The sequence below is a fragment of the Enhydra lutris genome, unplaced genomic scaffold (assembly GCF_002288905.1).
Source record: "Enhydra lutris kenyoni isolate GAN:26980312 unplaced genomic scaffold, ASM228890v2 scaffoldscaffold5, whole genome shotgun sequence".
In the NCBI taxonomy this organism is placed as follows: domain Eukaryota; kingdom Metazoa; phylum Chordata; class Mammalia; order Carnivora; family Mustelidae; genus Enhydra; species Enhydra lutris.
The window spans coordinates 26447106-26465023 of NW_019154089.1; the positions used below are offsets into that span (position 1 = coordinate 26447106).

At 36.2% G+C, this 17918-nt stretch overlaps 1 protein-coding gene across 2 annotated transcripts in view; it reads right to left on the reverse strand.

The window, feature by feature from the left end:
- LOC111141021 (gamma-aminobutyric acid type A receptor gamma2 subunit) overlaps positions 1–17231 on the reverse strand; it is a 106193-nt gene extending 88962 nt beyond the window's left edge. For both annotated transcript variants that reach the window (XM_022493343.1, XM_022493342.1), the window contains exon 1: positions 17107–17231. In XM_022493343.1, the coding sequence (XP_022349051.1) occupies positions 17107–17213 (107 nt within the window). In that variant the 5' untranslated portion in view covers positions 17214–17231. The remainder of the gene's footprint in view (positions 1–17106) is intronic.
- Positions 17232–17918: the final 687 nt, after the last annotated feature.

Consider the following 17918-nt stretch of genomic DNA (forward strand, 5'->3'; position numbering starts at 1 on the left):
TTGTTTTCATATTTGCAAGGAGGCCACACATGTGAATAAGAAAAACACATACATACACAATGGAATACTATGTAGCCATCAAAAGAAATGAAAGCTTGCCATTTGCGATGATGTGGATGGAACTAGAGGGTAATATGCTTAACGAAATAAATCAATCAGAGAAAGACAACTATCATATGATCTCCCTGATATGAGGAAGTTGAGATGCAACATGGGGGGTCTGGGGGGTAGGAAAAGAATAAATGAAACAAGATGGGATTGGGAGGGAGACAAACCGTAAGACTCTCTTAATCTCACAAAACAAACTGAGGGTTGCCGGGGGAGGGGGTAGGGAGAGGGTGTTAGGGTTATGGACATTGGGGAAGGTATGTGCTATGGTGAGTACTGTGAAGGGCGTAAATCTGGTGATTCACAGACCTGTACCCCTGGGGCTAATAATACATTATATGTTAATTAAAAAATTTAAAAAATTTTTAAAAAGTTAATCAAGTCCTATCTCATCTTTCAGATTTCTTCCTCCTCAGTTTCCCTACTACTGTTTTATGAATAGTCCATTTTTATCTCAATATAATGTAAATATATATAACTAAGAATTATAAATACTTGACAGAAATTCGTGTTTATTCATTTCTATTCACAGGCATCTTCTATGAATTAAACACTATCCTCAGTACATTTTGCTTGTGAAAATATGGTAGATGTTAACAAAAAAAATTCTGTATTGAAAATGAGCATAAATAAGTGCTCTATGGATATGTTTTAGTGAGTCCAAAATTAGTTTTGTACTTAGAATCCTGGAACAATGTTAAAAAGGTGGAGGGCACCTGCGTTAAGCATCTGCCTTCAGCTCAGGTCATGATCCCAGGGTCCTGGGATGGAGCCCTGCATCTGTCTCCTTGCTCAGCAGGGAGCCTGCTTCTCCCTCTCCCTGCCACCCCCCCTGCTTATACTCATGCTGTCAGATTAATAAATAAAATTGTAAAAAAAAAAAAAGACCCAGCGGACTTTGAAGTCATCCTAACGTCACCCCAGTTTAAGTGCATTTTAAATCATGTTGATTTTTAGGCAAATCAAAAATTTTAATAGAAAAAGGCCACTTTGTATCATTTATATATTTATAACTGTAGATCCTGTACAATGCAGTTAAGTTTAAAAGCTTTAAAGGACAAGGAATTCATACCATGTAGAGAATGCCTTAATGGAATAACAAGGTCCCTTACTGCCTTTTCTAGGTACTATGTCATTACTTTTTCTAAGAGACTGCAAATCTAACACACAGATTGCAAAAAGAGGCTCCCACAGAATCCATGGTTCTTCCTGCAAGTTCCCTATCAGTATTCTTTCCACCCTTTCCAGTATCCTCAGGTACCTTATTACCACTGGTGTCAAAACAGATCACATTACTGATTACCATTTCAATTGTATCACTAATAATGAAATGGTCCTAATTCAACCAAGAGTACAATCTCAAGTCAAAATAGAAGAAACTTCCATTTGTCTGGAAAAACTATATGATCATTTGGTGTAAGCATTCCAGGAAAAAAAAAAAAAACAACCTAGATAATCAGTTTTTAAAAGTTATTATTCCAGAAAATATTTAATTCTCCAATGCAAACACAAGTGAGATTGCCAAGTAGTATGTATGCAGGAGAGTATGTTTAACTTTATACAAAATTGCCAAGTTTCTCCCCGTTTTTATTCCTGTTAGCAATGGAGAAGTCTAGTTGCTTCACATCTTTACTAACACTTAATCTTGCCACTATTTTTTATTTTACCCATTCTGATAAATGTATACCAGTACCATAATGCACATTTTCATTTAGGGTTAATAACCTTGAACCTTGTTTTGTGTGCTTACTAACACCTCAATAACTTGGATGAACCTCAAAGGCACTATACTGAGTAAACTAGATGAGTAAACTAGATGAATAAACTAGATGATTCTACTTAAATATTCTTGAAAAGAAAAATAGCTACACTGATGAATAACAGAGCAGTTGTTGCCTGCTGGGGGAAAGGTATGACTACAAAGGGCAGTAGGAGGAAGGTTTTTTGGGGGACAGGGGGAAGGGTGGCATGAGGTATGATAGAACAATTCAGTATCCTGATTAGGAATACTGAATAACAAGAATTTATGTGTGTGTTAAAATTCATACAACTGCCTACCAATAAATGTCAATTTTATTCTACATAAAGAATAAAGAGTTACTATGCTATAAACTAAAATCACTGAACTTTTGGAAATATTCTTTGATATAAGATTTTTGTAAAATTTCCTGATACTAAAGTATGAGGTAATTGAGCCTAAACATTTAAAAATCTCCTGAGGGGGACACCTGGGGGGCTAGCATCTGCCTTCGGCTCAGGTCATGATCTCCAGGTCCTGGGATCAGGCACTGTGTCTGGCTCTCTGCTGGACAGAGAGTCTGCTTCACCCTCTCCCTCTGGCCCTCCCTCCTGCTTGTGTACTTGTGTTCTATCAGATGAATGAAATCTTTAAAAATTAATTAGTTAATTAATTAATTCCTTTCTCCCCAGGAGATACTTATCACTGAAATGGTACTGTGGTTTCCTTTTAAATTGTTACAAAGATGTTTGGATCTCTTTCAGCCTTTTAGATGGAATATTACCTTTCATGGCTTTGTTGTTCAGAGATTAAGTTCAACAACATATTTTATGGATAGGAAATAAGTACACTTTTGTTAATGCTCTCTGAGAATCCCTAAAATCTAAAACTCAGTCATCCAAATAACTGCTCCTAAATCACATTAATCTGTAAGTAAGAGACTATCTTTGCCAGTTCTTAGATATAAAGTACTCATCCCTGTAAAAACATATCTGTTTAAACATATTAGTTAAATGTAGTGCAATAATTTCATAACAATGCCATAAAATAATTACTACACTTCAAATAATTGACATAATAGCCGACTGATTCTTGATCCCACTAAGATTTTATAGCAAAATCTAGAACAATACTATATATAACTCTAAGGAAGCTTAAAGGCAAAAATTTAGTTAATCGTAAGCAATTGAGAGTTGGTAGGTAAATTGCAACCCTCACCATTCCCCAAATCATAGAGGCACATGTCTTCCTTAAAAAAAAAATTGATGGCATTATTAAATGAGGCATTTCTCCTGACACAAACCCCTTATCTGGAATAATATTCAAATTCTTCACTAAGGCTACAAGGTGCTGTAACAGAAAGCAGCTTTCTGCATCCCAAATCCTACAGCCTGATTTTTTAAAAATTATATTTATTTAGGGGCACCTAGGGGGCTCACTTGTTAAGTGTTTGCCTTTGGCTCCAGTAGTGATCTTGGGGTCCTGGGATTGAGTCCCACATCAGGCTCCTTGCTCAGCAGAAGGCCTGCTTTCCCTCACCCACTCCCCATGCTTGTGTTCCCTCTCTCTCTGTCAAATACATAAATAAAATAAAATTTTAAAAAATATTTTATTTATTTGACAGAGAGCCAGAGAGCACAAGTGGAGGGAATAGCAAAGGGACAGGAAGAAGCAGGTCCCCCACCTAGCAGGAAACCTGATCATGGGATTATGGCCCCCTGGGATCATGATCTGAGCTGAGGCTTAGCCATTGGAGCCACCCAAGTGCCCTGCTATGCTCTGACTTTTGATCCTTGCCCACTCTCCTGCCTTCTGGGCCTTTTTTTAGTTCCTAAATCACACCAAGTTCTTACTCTATTCAGGGCCCTTGCACCTGCTGCTACCTATGATGAGAATGGTCTTCCCTTGAATCTTTTCATGGCTGATTTTTTAAAAATATTCATATAACCTCAACTTTTCATCCGTTAGTCAGAATGGCCTTTCTTGACCATTCTATCTAAAATAATTCTTTTCTTCTCTCCATCACATCACACTTTCAATTTTTTCTTCAACTTTTACCTTTATTTAAAGTCTGTTTACTGTATGTCCCTAGACTGCAAGGTGTAAGAGGATTAAGAAGATGTAAATTTTTCTCACTGTTTTATCGCCAACCCCCACGATGCCAAACAAGTATCAGGAGTGCAACAAATATTTAATTATGGCAGGAAGGCAGGAGACAAGGAGGCAGAAAGTTGTCCACTGTGCATTTATTTTCATTCCACACTCAACATAGCACTTTAAAGCTCAACAAGAGTCGAATGACATCCCACTTTAGCCTATTTCAAGGAGAAAACAAAGAATCACATGGGTCCATGAGTTTAAAAAATGATTGAGTGTGAAATGTACATCTGGTTACACAATTTCTTTAAATCAGAGGCAATAAGTAAATCAAATCAATATAAAGTAGAACACTGTCTATAAATAAATTTATAAAAGAATGATTATATGTAGTGTAGTGTTTTGCTTTTAAAAGCACATCTTTATTCTAGAAAGTAACTTCTGTAAGAACAATGATTAGGTTTGCCTCATTCATTGCTTTTCAGCATCCAGCATAGTGCCAGGAAGAGAGCGGCTAGAAACTAAACAGGATTCCCCAAATAAATAGGAATTAAGAAGGGCACTATTCAGATCACCTAAATCAGAGTATGCAACCACTATGTCCAAACTCCTGCTTTATGTGCATTTTTCTGATAAACTTCACTGATACTTGAGCACCTACTAAGCATCTGTTTATGAGATTACTTGGAGTCTGAACTCCAACAGAATAAAATTACTGAGAAATTCTCTCCCTCCTTAGGTGATTCTCTAAAAAGTTCACTCTGATATTCATTCATCAGAGAAATTGACCTGCATATGGAAATGATAGCAGATCTACAAAAAGGAGCCCCCATCATGGACCTTGGAAACTGCTAATGGCCTGCTGACCACAAGGGTACTTGAAAAAAAATCACATGTTTCAAGGAGTATCTGATGGCTAACATAGCCCTGGTTTTATGGCACTGAGTTGATTTTATTTGCTGCTTATTTTATTATATAAAAGATTTTGGTGATGTGACATGGTTTTGACTGGGAAGTTTTGATTTGCTTTTCCCTGTCAGTAGGATTTTATTACTGAAAATTTTTTCATGCTTTCACATATAATGATTAGCCTAGTTAAGTATTATCCATATACTCCTTTTTAGTCATGAAATAGAATAGGTTTATAGGGGTGCCTGGGGGGCTCAGTGGGTTAAGGCCTCTGCCTTCGGCTCAGGTCATGATCCCAGGGTCCTGAGATCGAGCCCAGCATCTGGCTCTCTGCTTGGCAGGGAGCCTGCTTCCTCCTCTCTCTCTGCCTGCCTCTCTGCCTACTTGTGATCTCTGTCAAATAAATAAAATATTTTTTTAAAAAAGAAAAAAGAATAGATTTATAATAAAAATAGCTCTCAATCCTAAAACATCTCTCTGAAAATTCTGCATTAAAGGATTTCAAAAGAATTTGAAAATTTTCAAAAGAAAATGGAGGAGAGGAAAGAACTCTGAAAGTGGTACTCTAAAGGAGATAGGACAAGGAAGCCACCATAAGGAATCGAATAAAATACAGCATGACAGTTGAGTTAGGTCCAATGAAGAATCAGGAGCTGACATTGGAGAAGTTGTCAGGGATCAATCAGATCATGAAGGACCATACTGGGAAATCACATGCCCAGTTTGCCTGGGAAGTTCCAACTGGCACCTGTGATACTGACACAATTATCAATAATTATACCCTCTTTCATTATAAAAATGTCTCCATTTTGCATAACAAATATATGGCATATTACCTACAACCTAGCTCAAACAAATGGATCTTATGGCAGAAGGGGAATTATTGCAAATTTTAATATGGCAAATAACAACCATAGTCATATTGTAAGAAGTCATTCTGAAGTAAAACTACTTTTATTTGCAGATAACGAGATTGTATATGAAAAATCATAAGGGATCTACCAGAATAAGTTCTAGAACAAATACCACAGGATATAAAATTAATATACAAAATAAATTGCTCTTCTATATAATAGTAATAAACATTTGGAAAATAATTTAAAAGTATATAATTTGAAATAGGACACAAAATACTTAATAAACTTAAGAAAAATGTACAAAATGCTTACACTGAAATATGCAATAAATTAGTAAGAAAAAGTTAAGAAAACCTAAACATATGGAAAGATAAACCATGTCCATGGATCAGAAGACTTAACATTGTCAAAATGTCAATAATTTCCAATTTGATCTATACTCAATACTATTTCAATAGAGACACAGCAGGACATTTTTGTTTTGTGTTTGTGCAAGTTGACAAATTTACTAAAAATATGTAAGGATATAAAAGATGTAAAATAGACAAATAGGGTTTTGCAAAAAGAAGAACACCTATGGTTTGTGTTTCATATTTGTTGCCTTGTTTCAGGATTTACTGTAAGGCTACAATGATCAAAGTCATATAGTCCTGACAAGTAAACAATCTAGTAGATCAATGGAATGGAATACAGATTTCAGAAATAGACCTAGACATATATGTTAATATTCTGACAAAATTCAAAGGAATGTCAATAGGAAAAAGAAAATCTCTTCAAAAAATGGAAATGAAGCAACTGGATAAACATAGTGGGGCATGAATCTCATTCTCTAACATATTATATGAAAATAAGAAAACACTGAGACAGATATTAGAGCTAAAAAAGAAAGCTGTAAATATAAAGCTTCTAGAAAAAATAATGAAAATGTTTTTGCAAATTTGGAGGAGGCAAATCTCCTAGGACAGAAAAAACACTAACCATAGAAACAATGACAAATTGTACTTTAAAATTAAACATCTTGCTCACCTAAATAAATTAGTAAAAATAGGGGCACCTGGGTGGTTCAGTCTGTTGAATGTCTGACTCTTGATTTCAGCTTAGGTCATGATGTCAAGCCCAACATCAGGCTCTGTGCTTGGTGGGGAGTCTGCTTGAGATTCTCTCCCTCTCCTTCAGCCCCTCCCCCCTCAAGTAAATAAATAATTTTTTAAAATAGTAAATAATAAATCCAAAAACTAAAAAAATATTTTTATTACATCTGATGAAGGGTTTTTATATGAAATTCATAAAGTACTCCTACAAATCTAATAATAAAATCAATCAAAACAAAAAAACCTGAGAGGGACCTGGGTGGTTCAGTTGTTAAGCATCCTACTCCTGATTTCGGCTCAGGTCATGATCTCAGGGTTGTGAAATTGAGCCCCACGTCAGCACTAGGCATGGAGGCTGCTTAAGATTCTCTCTCCCTCTCACTCTGCCCCTCCCCCGCACCTGTTCACAGGCAAGAGCTCTCTCTCTTTCAGAAAAAAACTGCAACCAAACAAAAACACCAAAAAACCAAAGAGGCACAATTTTACTTCCACTGTAATGATTTAAATCCAAAAGACTTCAGTTACCAATCTCTGCAGTGTCCCCAGTGATCTTTATCTTTCTGGTATTCATCTAAACCTTTCCCACTATGTCAGGATTGTTCTATGTTACTAATACCACATGGCAGTAGTGATGGTACATAATTATAAGATTTTATTACAGAAGTCTACAGCTTCTATATTGAGTCTTCTCTCTCTCCCTCTCACTTTAAATCTTTCTTTTCACTCCACCTCTCCATCACCATGGAGAGATCACCAGTGAAGAAAATGGAGATTCCTGCCAATATAGATGTGAGCTTGAGAATGGCTAGTCCAGCACCTTCAAAGAACTGGAACCCTGTTCAACAACTTGACTACAACTTATGAGAGGTCCTGAACCAGAATCATCCAGCGAAGTCACTCCTGGATTCTTGATTCTCAAGAGATTTGTGAGGTAAGACATAGCTTGCTTTTGGGGGAGGTTTTTTTTGTTAGTTAATTTTGTTTTTGTTTTTGTTTTTGTTTTTTTAATGTTTTGGATAACTGCTTATATAGAAATAGATGACTAATGCCACGGCAGATAATACCTAAAGGTGTAAGGATTTGCAGCAACTTGAACTGTCACACATTAGAAAATTGTTCTGATAATTTATCATAATATGAACAATAATTCTACATTCTAGCAATTTCACCAAGAAAAATAAGAAAAGTGCCCAAAGAAACACTTGTACAGTAATGTTCATACCAGCTTTATCCAAATCATCTCAAATTGTATACATCAAGAGGAGAATGGGTAAACATGTTATAATTCATACTATGGGATTCCTAAAAATAAAAAGGAACTCATGATATGTGCAGCATCATTGTGTGTCAAAAACATGTTTTGTTAAAAAGCTAGACATAAACTGTTAATTTCATCAATATAAGTTCTAGAACAGAAAAAAAATGGTCTGTTATGAGAAAAATCACAAGCAAGACCATCAGCAGAAGGGAAGAAAGGGAGAGCAGAGAGGTAGTTAACTGGAAAGGAATATTAGAAAACCTGCAGGTGTAATGGAAACTAATATATATTGAAAACTATTGTGTGTTTGTATGTAAATAGGAGTGGTGGTTATACTAGGGCATACATTTTGAAAAAATTTCTTCTAACTGTACACCTAACTTCTCAACAGTTTATTGCATCTCAATTATGTCTTCATTTAAGAAAATATTTGAGGAATGTCTGGGTGGCTCAGTTGGTTAAGCGTCTGCCTTCGGCTCAGGTCATGACCCAGTCCCGCATTGGCCTCCCTGCTCAGCAAGGAGCCTGCTTCTCCCTCTGCCTGCCCCTCCCCCTCTCTCTCCCTCTCTCTGACAAATAAATAAAATCTTTAAAAATAAAAAAGCAAATATGTGATAGGAGAAATGTCTCTCTGCTGTGTGGTAAATTAATAAGACAGCAAAACTGACATCAGAAAGGTACTTAAGGTGACTGATTTAGTAACCTAGGTGACAGATGATATTCAGTTTAATTCTATGATCAGACCTATTAGGCACAAAGAAAAAGATAGTCATGACCTTGAATAGTAAAATATCAGCTTGGGTTATCTCCTTATTATTCTCCAGGTTCAACCCATTGCTTCCATTTCAAATCTAATATAGATGTTGCAATCAAGAGTAACAACATGGATTTGCTCTGAATAATCGATTGAGTAATTTTGCTAAGAAACTCAAAGACAGTGGTTTCACACTATCTCTGAAAAAAGATCCTTATTTGCATATCATTAAGAAATCTGTCTTCAAGGAGTTTCATGTGTTAGCATTTATTTTCTTATTATACTAGAATCTAATCTACATCTGTTAGAAATACTAAGTTTACAATAATGATTTAAAATTAATGACCGGTATAGGCATTCTACAAACTTAGGGACCTCTTCCCTATTTTCTTATCTTACACAACTTAAGGTAGGGAACTGAAGACTTAAAGAATTTTTATTAAGAAACCCTCTCATGGGGGTGCCTGGATGCTCAGTGGTTTGGGCCTCTGCCTTCGGCTCTGGTCGTGATCTCAGGGTCCTGGGATCAAGCCCCACATTTGGCTCTCTGCTCAGCGGGGAGCCTGCTTCCCCCTCTCTCTGCCTGCTTCTCTGCCTACCTGTGATCTCTTTGTCAAATAAATAAATAAAATCTTAAAAAAAAAAACAAAAAACCCTCTCCTGCCCTTTCCTAAAATTTGGATTTTAACAGATGTGGAGAAGATGCTTCTGCTTCTAGGAATATCCCAGGAAATAATGACCCTGTACTAATACCAAAAACAATGACAACATATAAGAGATGTTTACCATGTGCCAAGCAATTAATACTCAAACTCATGAATAATTATTATCTTTCTTTTTTATGTATGAAGAGATTAAGGCTATATGACGATAACTGAGGGCCAGCAAGTAATGATAGGGATAGGAATTTAAATCCTTGTCAAGTGTGGCTCCATAGCTTATACTCTTTAAGGGCCACACTGTACTGTAAGACCTGCTTGCTCTTTTGTTTTTGTTGGCAGCTATACATGCTGAACTTAGAGCGAGATACTGTCAGGAAGACAAAAAGGTTTTTCTTTCTTCCTTTTTATAAAGAAGACAAATTTCAGGGAAAACAAAAGGCAATTTCCATTAATTAAAAAATAATTAAACATTTTTAGAGGCAAAACACTTCTCTAAAAGCCTGGGTTATATAAGTAGACAAAACAGTGTCTGCCTTCACCAATCCTGGCTTCTACTGAAGGAAACAGAAAATAAAAAATAATAAACCAGTAAGCAACATAGTATAAAATTATCTACCTGATTACTGAAGGCTCCAACTATAAGGAAAGATAAAAACATAGATGAGAATAAGAGTAATTGTGGGTACAAGGTTGAGTGTTGTTTGCAATATTACACTGAATGATCAGTCTAGGCCTCACTGGAAAGGTAATATTTGAGCAAATCCTAGAAGTTAAGTGAATTAGTTAAGTGGGTATCTGGGAGAAATACATTGCATAGGAAACAGTATATTAAGTATATCAAATATACTTGTCCTATTGGTATCATAACCAATGTCTTAGAACAGGGAAAATATAGGCAAAGAGTGTCATACTTTCATTTAGTACAAATGTGAAAGGCTGCCAAAAGGAGGCAGAACTTTCTAGAGAAGGCTAAAAACCAGTCTGGGTTCCTTTTCCTTCGCCTACCTTGTAGCTACATAATAGAAGTTTAAGGATTCAACGAGATAGGCATTCTTGTGTAAGAAGTTAATTGGCCTATGAGTAGAAAGAGCTGCCCAATTTCTTATCCCCTCCTCCCACAGAGATACTTGCACTACCTCTAGCTCAAGGCAATTAAAAAAGGAAGTCAAGAAACCCACTCATAGATGTCTACCATGATGGAAAACTAACAAGGGCAATGGCTATCTCTACCACAAATAGAAAACTTGCGTACCAGCTTCTTACTGCTCTGGGAACACCAAGTGGGTAGATAACTCTTAGGTAAATATGCCCTGAATTCTCTGTAATCTGAGTTGTCCAAATGACTACTTAAGCCTGATTATATCCTGAAAAAGTCTAAAGGTAATAGGCAGGTTTGAATAACCCTAATAGTGAATCAGAGTGAGAAAGACCTTCACTTCCAGAATCTGACAGGCAGTTTTGCTGAGTCCATCCCTCAGTCCATTCATTTTTCCTTCCTTTCCTCCCTCTCCTAAGCTAAATGGAGGTAAAACAAACAGTCATGTTGGAATCATCTTTAAAAACTGTCTCTTTCTAGAAAGAGATAATGCTGGCAGAGAAGCGGGGTGGATGTATTTTGGAGTGAAGCTGAAGGGGTGTCATCTGACATCAGCCATCATATAGCATAACTCATGTCAGGGAATAGTGCAATGCTTGAGGTCCCCAAAAGTGGGAAGGAGAAAGACGGTTATCTTCAGGGAACCCATCCAACACCCCCATGAAAGAATAACTCAGCATTTAGATATCTGTCACCCAGGGAACACAATTTAAGATGTGTCTGCTCCTTTAATTATCTTCTTTCCCTCCACTCCAATCTCACAAAAAAGTCAAGAATTTAAGAGAAGGAAAGGCCTAACAAAAAAGTGAAGAAATAGTGTCAGAGTAAAGAAATCTTGGGTTAAGTTTGATCAGAGAGTAGAAGAAAAGCAAAACAAAACTCAATGGGAGACTGAAAGATGAATTTAGAGGAGAGTTTAATGCTTCAAAATGAGATTATTCTAAACTTTAAAATGAATAGAAAATTTATGGGATTTACCTTAGATATTGTCCAGGTATGGGGAAAAGAGATTCAGCAGCAGATGAGCTTTGAAGAGAAATATAACTTCTAGACAATACCTACCTATGTATGTTCAGTACTTAGTGTGTTCAATAAATCTGTTATTGGGAAATTCGAGCACATATTAAGTATCCTCTAATAAAAGACATGAAATTAAAGATCTACAAAAATCCTTAGAAAAAATTAAAGATGCAATTGAAGGAGCTATATTAAATATTAAAGTAGAAATAATACTACTACTTCAATATCTGGATAGCTCTGTCTTCAATATGTATTTTTTTAAAGATTTCATTTATTTATTTTAGAGAAAGACTCAGCAGAGATGCGCGTGTGTGCACACGCACACACACACACACACAGACACGGGAGCAGGGATATCTCAGAGTTGGAAGAGAGGAACAGGCAGACTCTGCACTGAGTGTGCAGCTCGATGTGGGGCTTGATCTCCTAATCCTGAAATAATGACCTGAGCCAAAATTGAGAGTCTGAGGCTTACCTGACTGAGCCACCCAGGCACTGCTATCTGCAATATATAAATATTTACACTTGATATTTTTAATCACCTCAATCATATAAGCAACCGCTTGATTAACTTTGGAATTCAGTAACAACCAAAGTGCATATGCTTTAATGTTAAAGGAACGTGAAGTTACAACTAGAAATTAGGGCCTCATTTTCTTCTGAGAATATCTGCATGCACATTCTTATTATCTCTCTAGTCTCATGAGTCTGATAAGGAAGATAGTATGATAGCCGTAGGAAATGAGATATGGAGAAAATAAGGCACTAGTTCAAGTCTTCTTGAATATTAGTTGTAGAACAGGATTAAGACTCCCCTAGTCAAATTCCTAGGGCAATAATCCAAATTACACAAGTATAACCAGCCCTCTTCTTTCCAAAGGTAAGAAAATACTTGGATTGTTTTGAGATATAAAAGGCCTCTCCAGTTGACTTTACTGGGAGGGTTATTTGCTATTCATTTCTCCCATTTTCTAGAGAATAAATAACCTTTAAAAGAAAATAAAAAGCCTTATTTAAGTTACACATTAATGGCTTAGAGTAAAAATAAAATTTAACTCCCAATCATATTAATCCCTATAATATTATGATAAGAGTGCAAAATATGGTAATAATTCTATATCATTATAAAAATCATTGTATAACTCTACAAAGTGCAATGTAAACACTAAATTTATATTACACACTCCACCCATTAATAAGGAAAACCATATGAATACCAAATAACTTAATAATGGGGAAAACAAGAATGTTTTTTAAAGCAAAGATCCTTTGTAATAATTGAAACCCTGCCATGAACTCAAGTTTGGTTGTAAAACCAAAGTCTATGTAGTGAGACAAAAATATATACCTGTTCCCCTTCAACCACAAGTATGTGTCATTCCAGCAAAGCCTACCTGTATTTAAACTGTGAAAATCCTGTCTTGGAATGACTAGGAATTGTGACGGTGACAAGAAGCCATAGCCCTACTATCATATTTAAACAAAGGTAAAGTTAGTCTTAATTTCAACTTGAAAAATTTTTGATATGGAAGCAGATTTTCAAGTATGTAGAACAGAGACCTTGATCATTAAATATTCCATAATTCAATTATTATGAGAAGATTATTCTAAATGAAGCCTATGATATCAGAGAGACATTTATGTAACTATTTAAATTAAAAGCCAATTCTTAAATTCCTGCCTACAATCTAAATGTTTTGTCTGGAGGGTGGTGGGCAGCTGGATTCTGAGAAATACTGGGTGATAATATTTCTTTTTTTTTTCCCTCCCCAGGTAGATGCTTGCCTCAGGGTAGATTATTAGAAATGGTGTACTTACAACCAAGCAATTAAGTATGCTGAGGAAATTATTTTTTTCTAGATAAAGCCAAGTGGCGCATTTGGAAAGATAGGACAAAGTAAGGTTGTATGTAGAGACTAATTCTGTTAACTAACAGGCTTAGAGTGAAGAATCACAATGTCCTCTCTACATGAAGGATCATAGCCTGTTTAAAGTTAAAAATGATGAGAAAAGTGGTTATGGGATAAAAAACTTCAACAACTCACAAAAAAGTCTCCTAAAGCATTTTAGGAGTTCAGGCAATAGCAAGAACAGAAAATATTTATGAATCTTTAACTTAATTTTTTTTAAAATTCAGTTGTTATTACTTCAAAGTTAGGGTTACATTAAGGATCAAAAAGTCAATCAAATTCATCTCCAATCTATCCTTGAAAATAAATTCATTGTTATAAAAATCTTATTTATTCCAATAGAAATAACAATGTATTCTACCACTTAGTTCCAATTTATTCTAAAAACTTTTCTGTTGTATCTCCATTTCTTCTTGTTAGTGTATTTTTACTATAAGACAGAATGTAGTTGCATTGAAAGAGTTTATAAGATTGTGAAATTTGTTTTAAAACCTATATGTATGAGTAGTTGTACATAGACTGTATGTAGTTTGTGAATATAATTACACACTTTCATACGTATATGCATATTTTATTTTTTCAGCGAATAGTTACCTCACACATGAGCTGCATTTATTAAAATTCTTTATAGGTATTCCCTATGCTTTGTGGTTTGTATAATATGCCCAATGACTTTCAAATAAAACATTCTATATGTGAAATTGACTCATTATGCTCAGTTGAATAATGAAGTAGCAATAATCAAAGCACTTGTAAATATTAAATATGGTGGTAAATAAACTTTTGAAATCAGCAAAGTAAATACCACTTTTCTTCAATGTGTGGTCTAAGGTACTTGTTGAAAATGAATATTCCTGAGTTCCATCCCAGACATAATGATTCAGAATTTTTCAATGTATGGTTCAGGAATCTCCATTTTAGCAAGTTTTCTAGGTAATTCTTTTGATAGCACTATATACAAGATTCAGGACAGTTTATATAACTTTGAGGTTCAGAAATTAATATTCCACACATAAGAAGAGATACTAGCTATTAATATCCTCACCTCAATGCTTTATATCCTTCCTTTACTTTTGTATAAGCACAATATAATAAATTTAATCAATTTAATGAAGAAAAAAACTTATTCTTTGCAATTATGGAAATGAAAAAGTCAGTAAAATGTTTGGGTTTTTCAAATTCCTCTTCAACTTTCTAGGTGCTTCTACTTCCACTATTTACCCAAAAAGCCTCTTTTAATCTGGCTCCCAGTATCCCACATTTTCGCAGATGATTTTTGTCCTTCTTTAGAATCAGCTTTAGACATCAAAGCTTCTATTTCCATCCAGCCCTATTCAGCCACTCAAATGGCTTTTTTTTTTTTTTAATGGGGTTGCAGCAAACTGAAACTCTGATCACATTCTCTGCACTAAACTGCAATGACTCCATTCCCTCTCATTACTGACAAAATGTAAAAATCCTATTGGAGAGTTTACATGACACATAGTTCCCATTCTTCAGAGCTATTTATAAAATCATCTAAGATAGTATGCAAAGAATTAAACATTAAAATGTAACACTAAGTTTTACTTTTTATATAATAATTGGAAAAGAAAAGTCAGAGCTGTGGCAATGAAAAGACATCTTAAACATGATACCATCATGAATAATAATAAAATTACATATTTTTCATTAAAACAAGGCCATCAGAAATAAATAATAATGTATTCATCTATTTAGCTAAAAACTGTTTACTAAGCTAGACATGAATAGGAAGGAAAGACCTATTTCCCTGTCTTGTCTAAATTTCAATCCACAGGTTTCATAAATGTTAAGAATGTGAGAATGATTTCTATCCATAAACAACTACCAACTCTGTAACTTCTGAAACAAATTAAGAGCTATACATAACATTAGACAGAAAAACATATGTGCAAATTTTAAATAGAAAAAATGTTTTTTCAGGATTCCACTCAAATGTATTGCACATGAAACATTTCCAGTAAAAGGCTGTCTCCACTTTTGAGAAAGCTACCTCATCTCATACTCTTAATGAAAACACATTCTATTTTAAAGTAAAGGGAAAAGGTATGAAAAGTGCTGAAAGAATTAAGCAGACCCTCTCTCTGTTTAGAAACTCCAAAAAAAAAAAAAAAAAAAAGCTTTCACACCTTATTTTCTCTGAGTCTCTTCTTAATCAGAAATCTGCATCTCCCATTACCTACCCTAGAGAATGGAGGACCAAAGAAGTTAACTCAAAATATTTTGATAAAATAATAGCTTAACTCCTCTCCCTTTTATCTCCTTTTGTTACAACTACTACATAAGAGTGTCAACTCCCATGAACACCTTAGGGCAAGGGCTTGATTTCTTCTATAGATATTTTTTTCTCTTATTTGGGGGGAGGGCAGTATGAGAGTAATTCTTACAGAGTTTACTTCAAAATGACAGTATGGAAGAAAGCAAGAAATGTAAATAATCAACCTCTAACTTGCCTTTGGTCCTGGCTGGACATCCTGAGGGAATGTATATGTGTGGCATCAGGGGCTGATTAGGTATGTAGATAAATAATGCTTTTAGGTGGAGGAATATTCCCTGATACTTTTGGTGCAATAAAGTTCAAGAAAATTTAGGTGCAAAACACTTCAGAGCACACACTGGCTCAGGGTTTGGGGGAATTCCTCTCCCCTCTTCCCATCTTTTCCATTTAGTGCAGCAAGGCTTTAAGGCATCAGTGCCTAACTTGACAATTTTGGCTTAACATTCACCTGGTTCAGCTTATTTTTTTCAACACTGCAGCAAGACCAAGTGTTTTCTAATCATATATCCTCCTTATGCATTCATCAACTAAATTCTCCACCCCGTGCCCCCTCCCATCTTCAAGGAGGGGGTAAGGAAATCAGAACAGGGCTCCCAGAGGTCATTAGTACTCCTTGGCTCCTTTGGCCTTCCATCTGTACTATAGGGATGTCCTATATAGAATTAGATATCCTGTGGGGCTAGTTAAGCCTCTTTCCTTTTGGCCCTAACTGGGACTGCTGTCCCTGGTGCTGAACCATGTTTGCCCATCAGGGAATCCGTTGCCAGGTCAATGGGGCTGAATAGAAAATCTGGCTGACTGATCTTAAAGAATGCTCAGGTACAGGAACAAGCAATACTTTGGTGAACAGGAACAGAACCCCTCCCCCCCATACACACACACACACACACACACACACACACACACACATCTCCTGGGTATTCTCCGGGATCCCGTTTGCAGTTTTCTCCTCCAGACCCCCACCCAAAACGCCTCCAACATGGCCTCAAATGCCGGCTTGTATCAGCACAGTCCACCTCAATATCAGATTGCAGTATTATGAAAATGCTACCCCCCAAACACAAAGTCTTTATGACGTTAGCTTTTCTACTCTAAAACAAAACAAATAAAATCTAATAAATTAATAAATAAATCAAAGTGACCTTCTTCTTTCCTCTATCTTCTACCCTGTATTTTCACATTCCCCTAAATTATAACCCCATATCCTAGAACAGGGTTTAAAATCTGGGTGGTCTTCCTAGTTCCACATCCCCACCCCCTCCCCCACCCCTCCGGAACAAAATAACGCTGAAAACAGCACATCTTACCCAGGGTAGAGCGATAGCAGGAGCAGAATCCACACCGTCATTTTCTGTGAAAATACAGGAGTCGAGTAGTCTGAGCTTCCTGTGCTCCATGTATTTGTCGAACTCATCGTTTTGTTTTGTTTTTTTTTTTTTCCTCCTCTGCCTCTAGTCTCTTGGTTGCAGAAGAATCCCTCCCCTTTGTATTATTATTATGCTTATGATCTGATGGTGGCTCCCCCCACCTGCCTCTAGTAGGTCCCGACAGTGGGGAGCTGTATTGCCATCAGCTTTGGGAATTAATATTCAGGGGGCAGAAATAAGATCGGCACAAACGCTTGCAGATACCATCAAAGCGTCAGCTCTGGGAGCGGCTTCCAAGTCTGGGGGAATAATGTATTTGAGGCAGGGGGAGGGTAAGGGAGAGACGCACACCGAGACAAATAAGGGAGAGAGATGCGCGCACACTCTACACATACTCATGCCCCTCACACTCTCACATACTTCCCCAGGTCCATCATTTTAGGTCTGTTTATTTGTTTGCTCTGTTTTGATTTCTTTCTTTTTTTTTTTTTTCCCTTTTTCTTTTAGAGTGGGAAGGCAGGGCTAGGGCTGTGTGTGTGTGTGTGTGTGTGTGTGTGTGTGTGTGTGTGTGTATGTGTTTTTAAAAGAAATTTTAAAAAGATCAAAGAGTCTCTGGGCGGTTAACTATCACGCAGATTAACTCTGAGGTCAAAGTGGAAGAGATGCTCGCTGCTGCAGCACGAATTAACACATGCGTGGTGTCTTCCAACGCTTTTAAACTCCTTACTGCACACACAAGCATGGAAGGACTG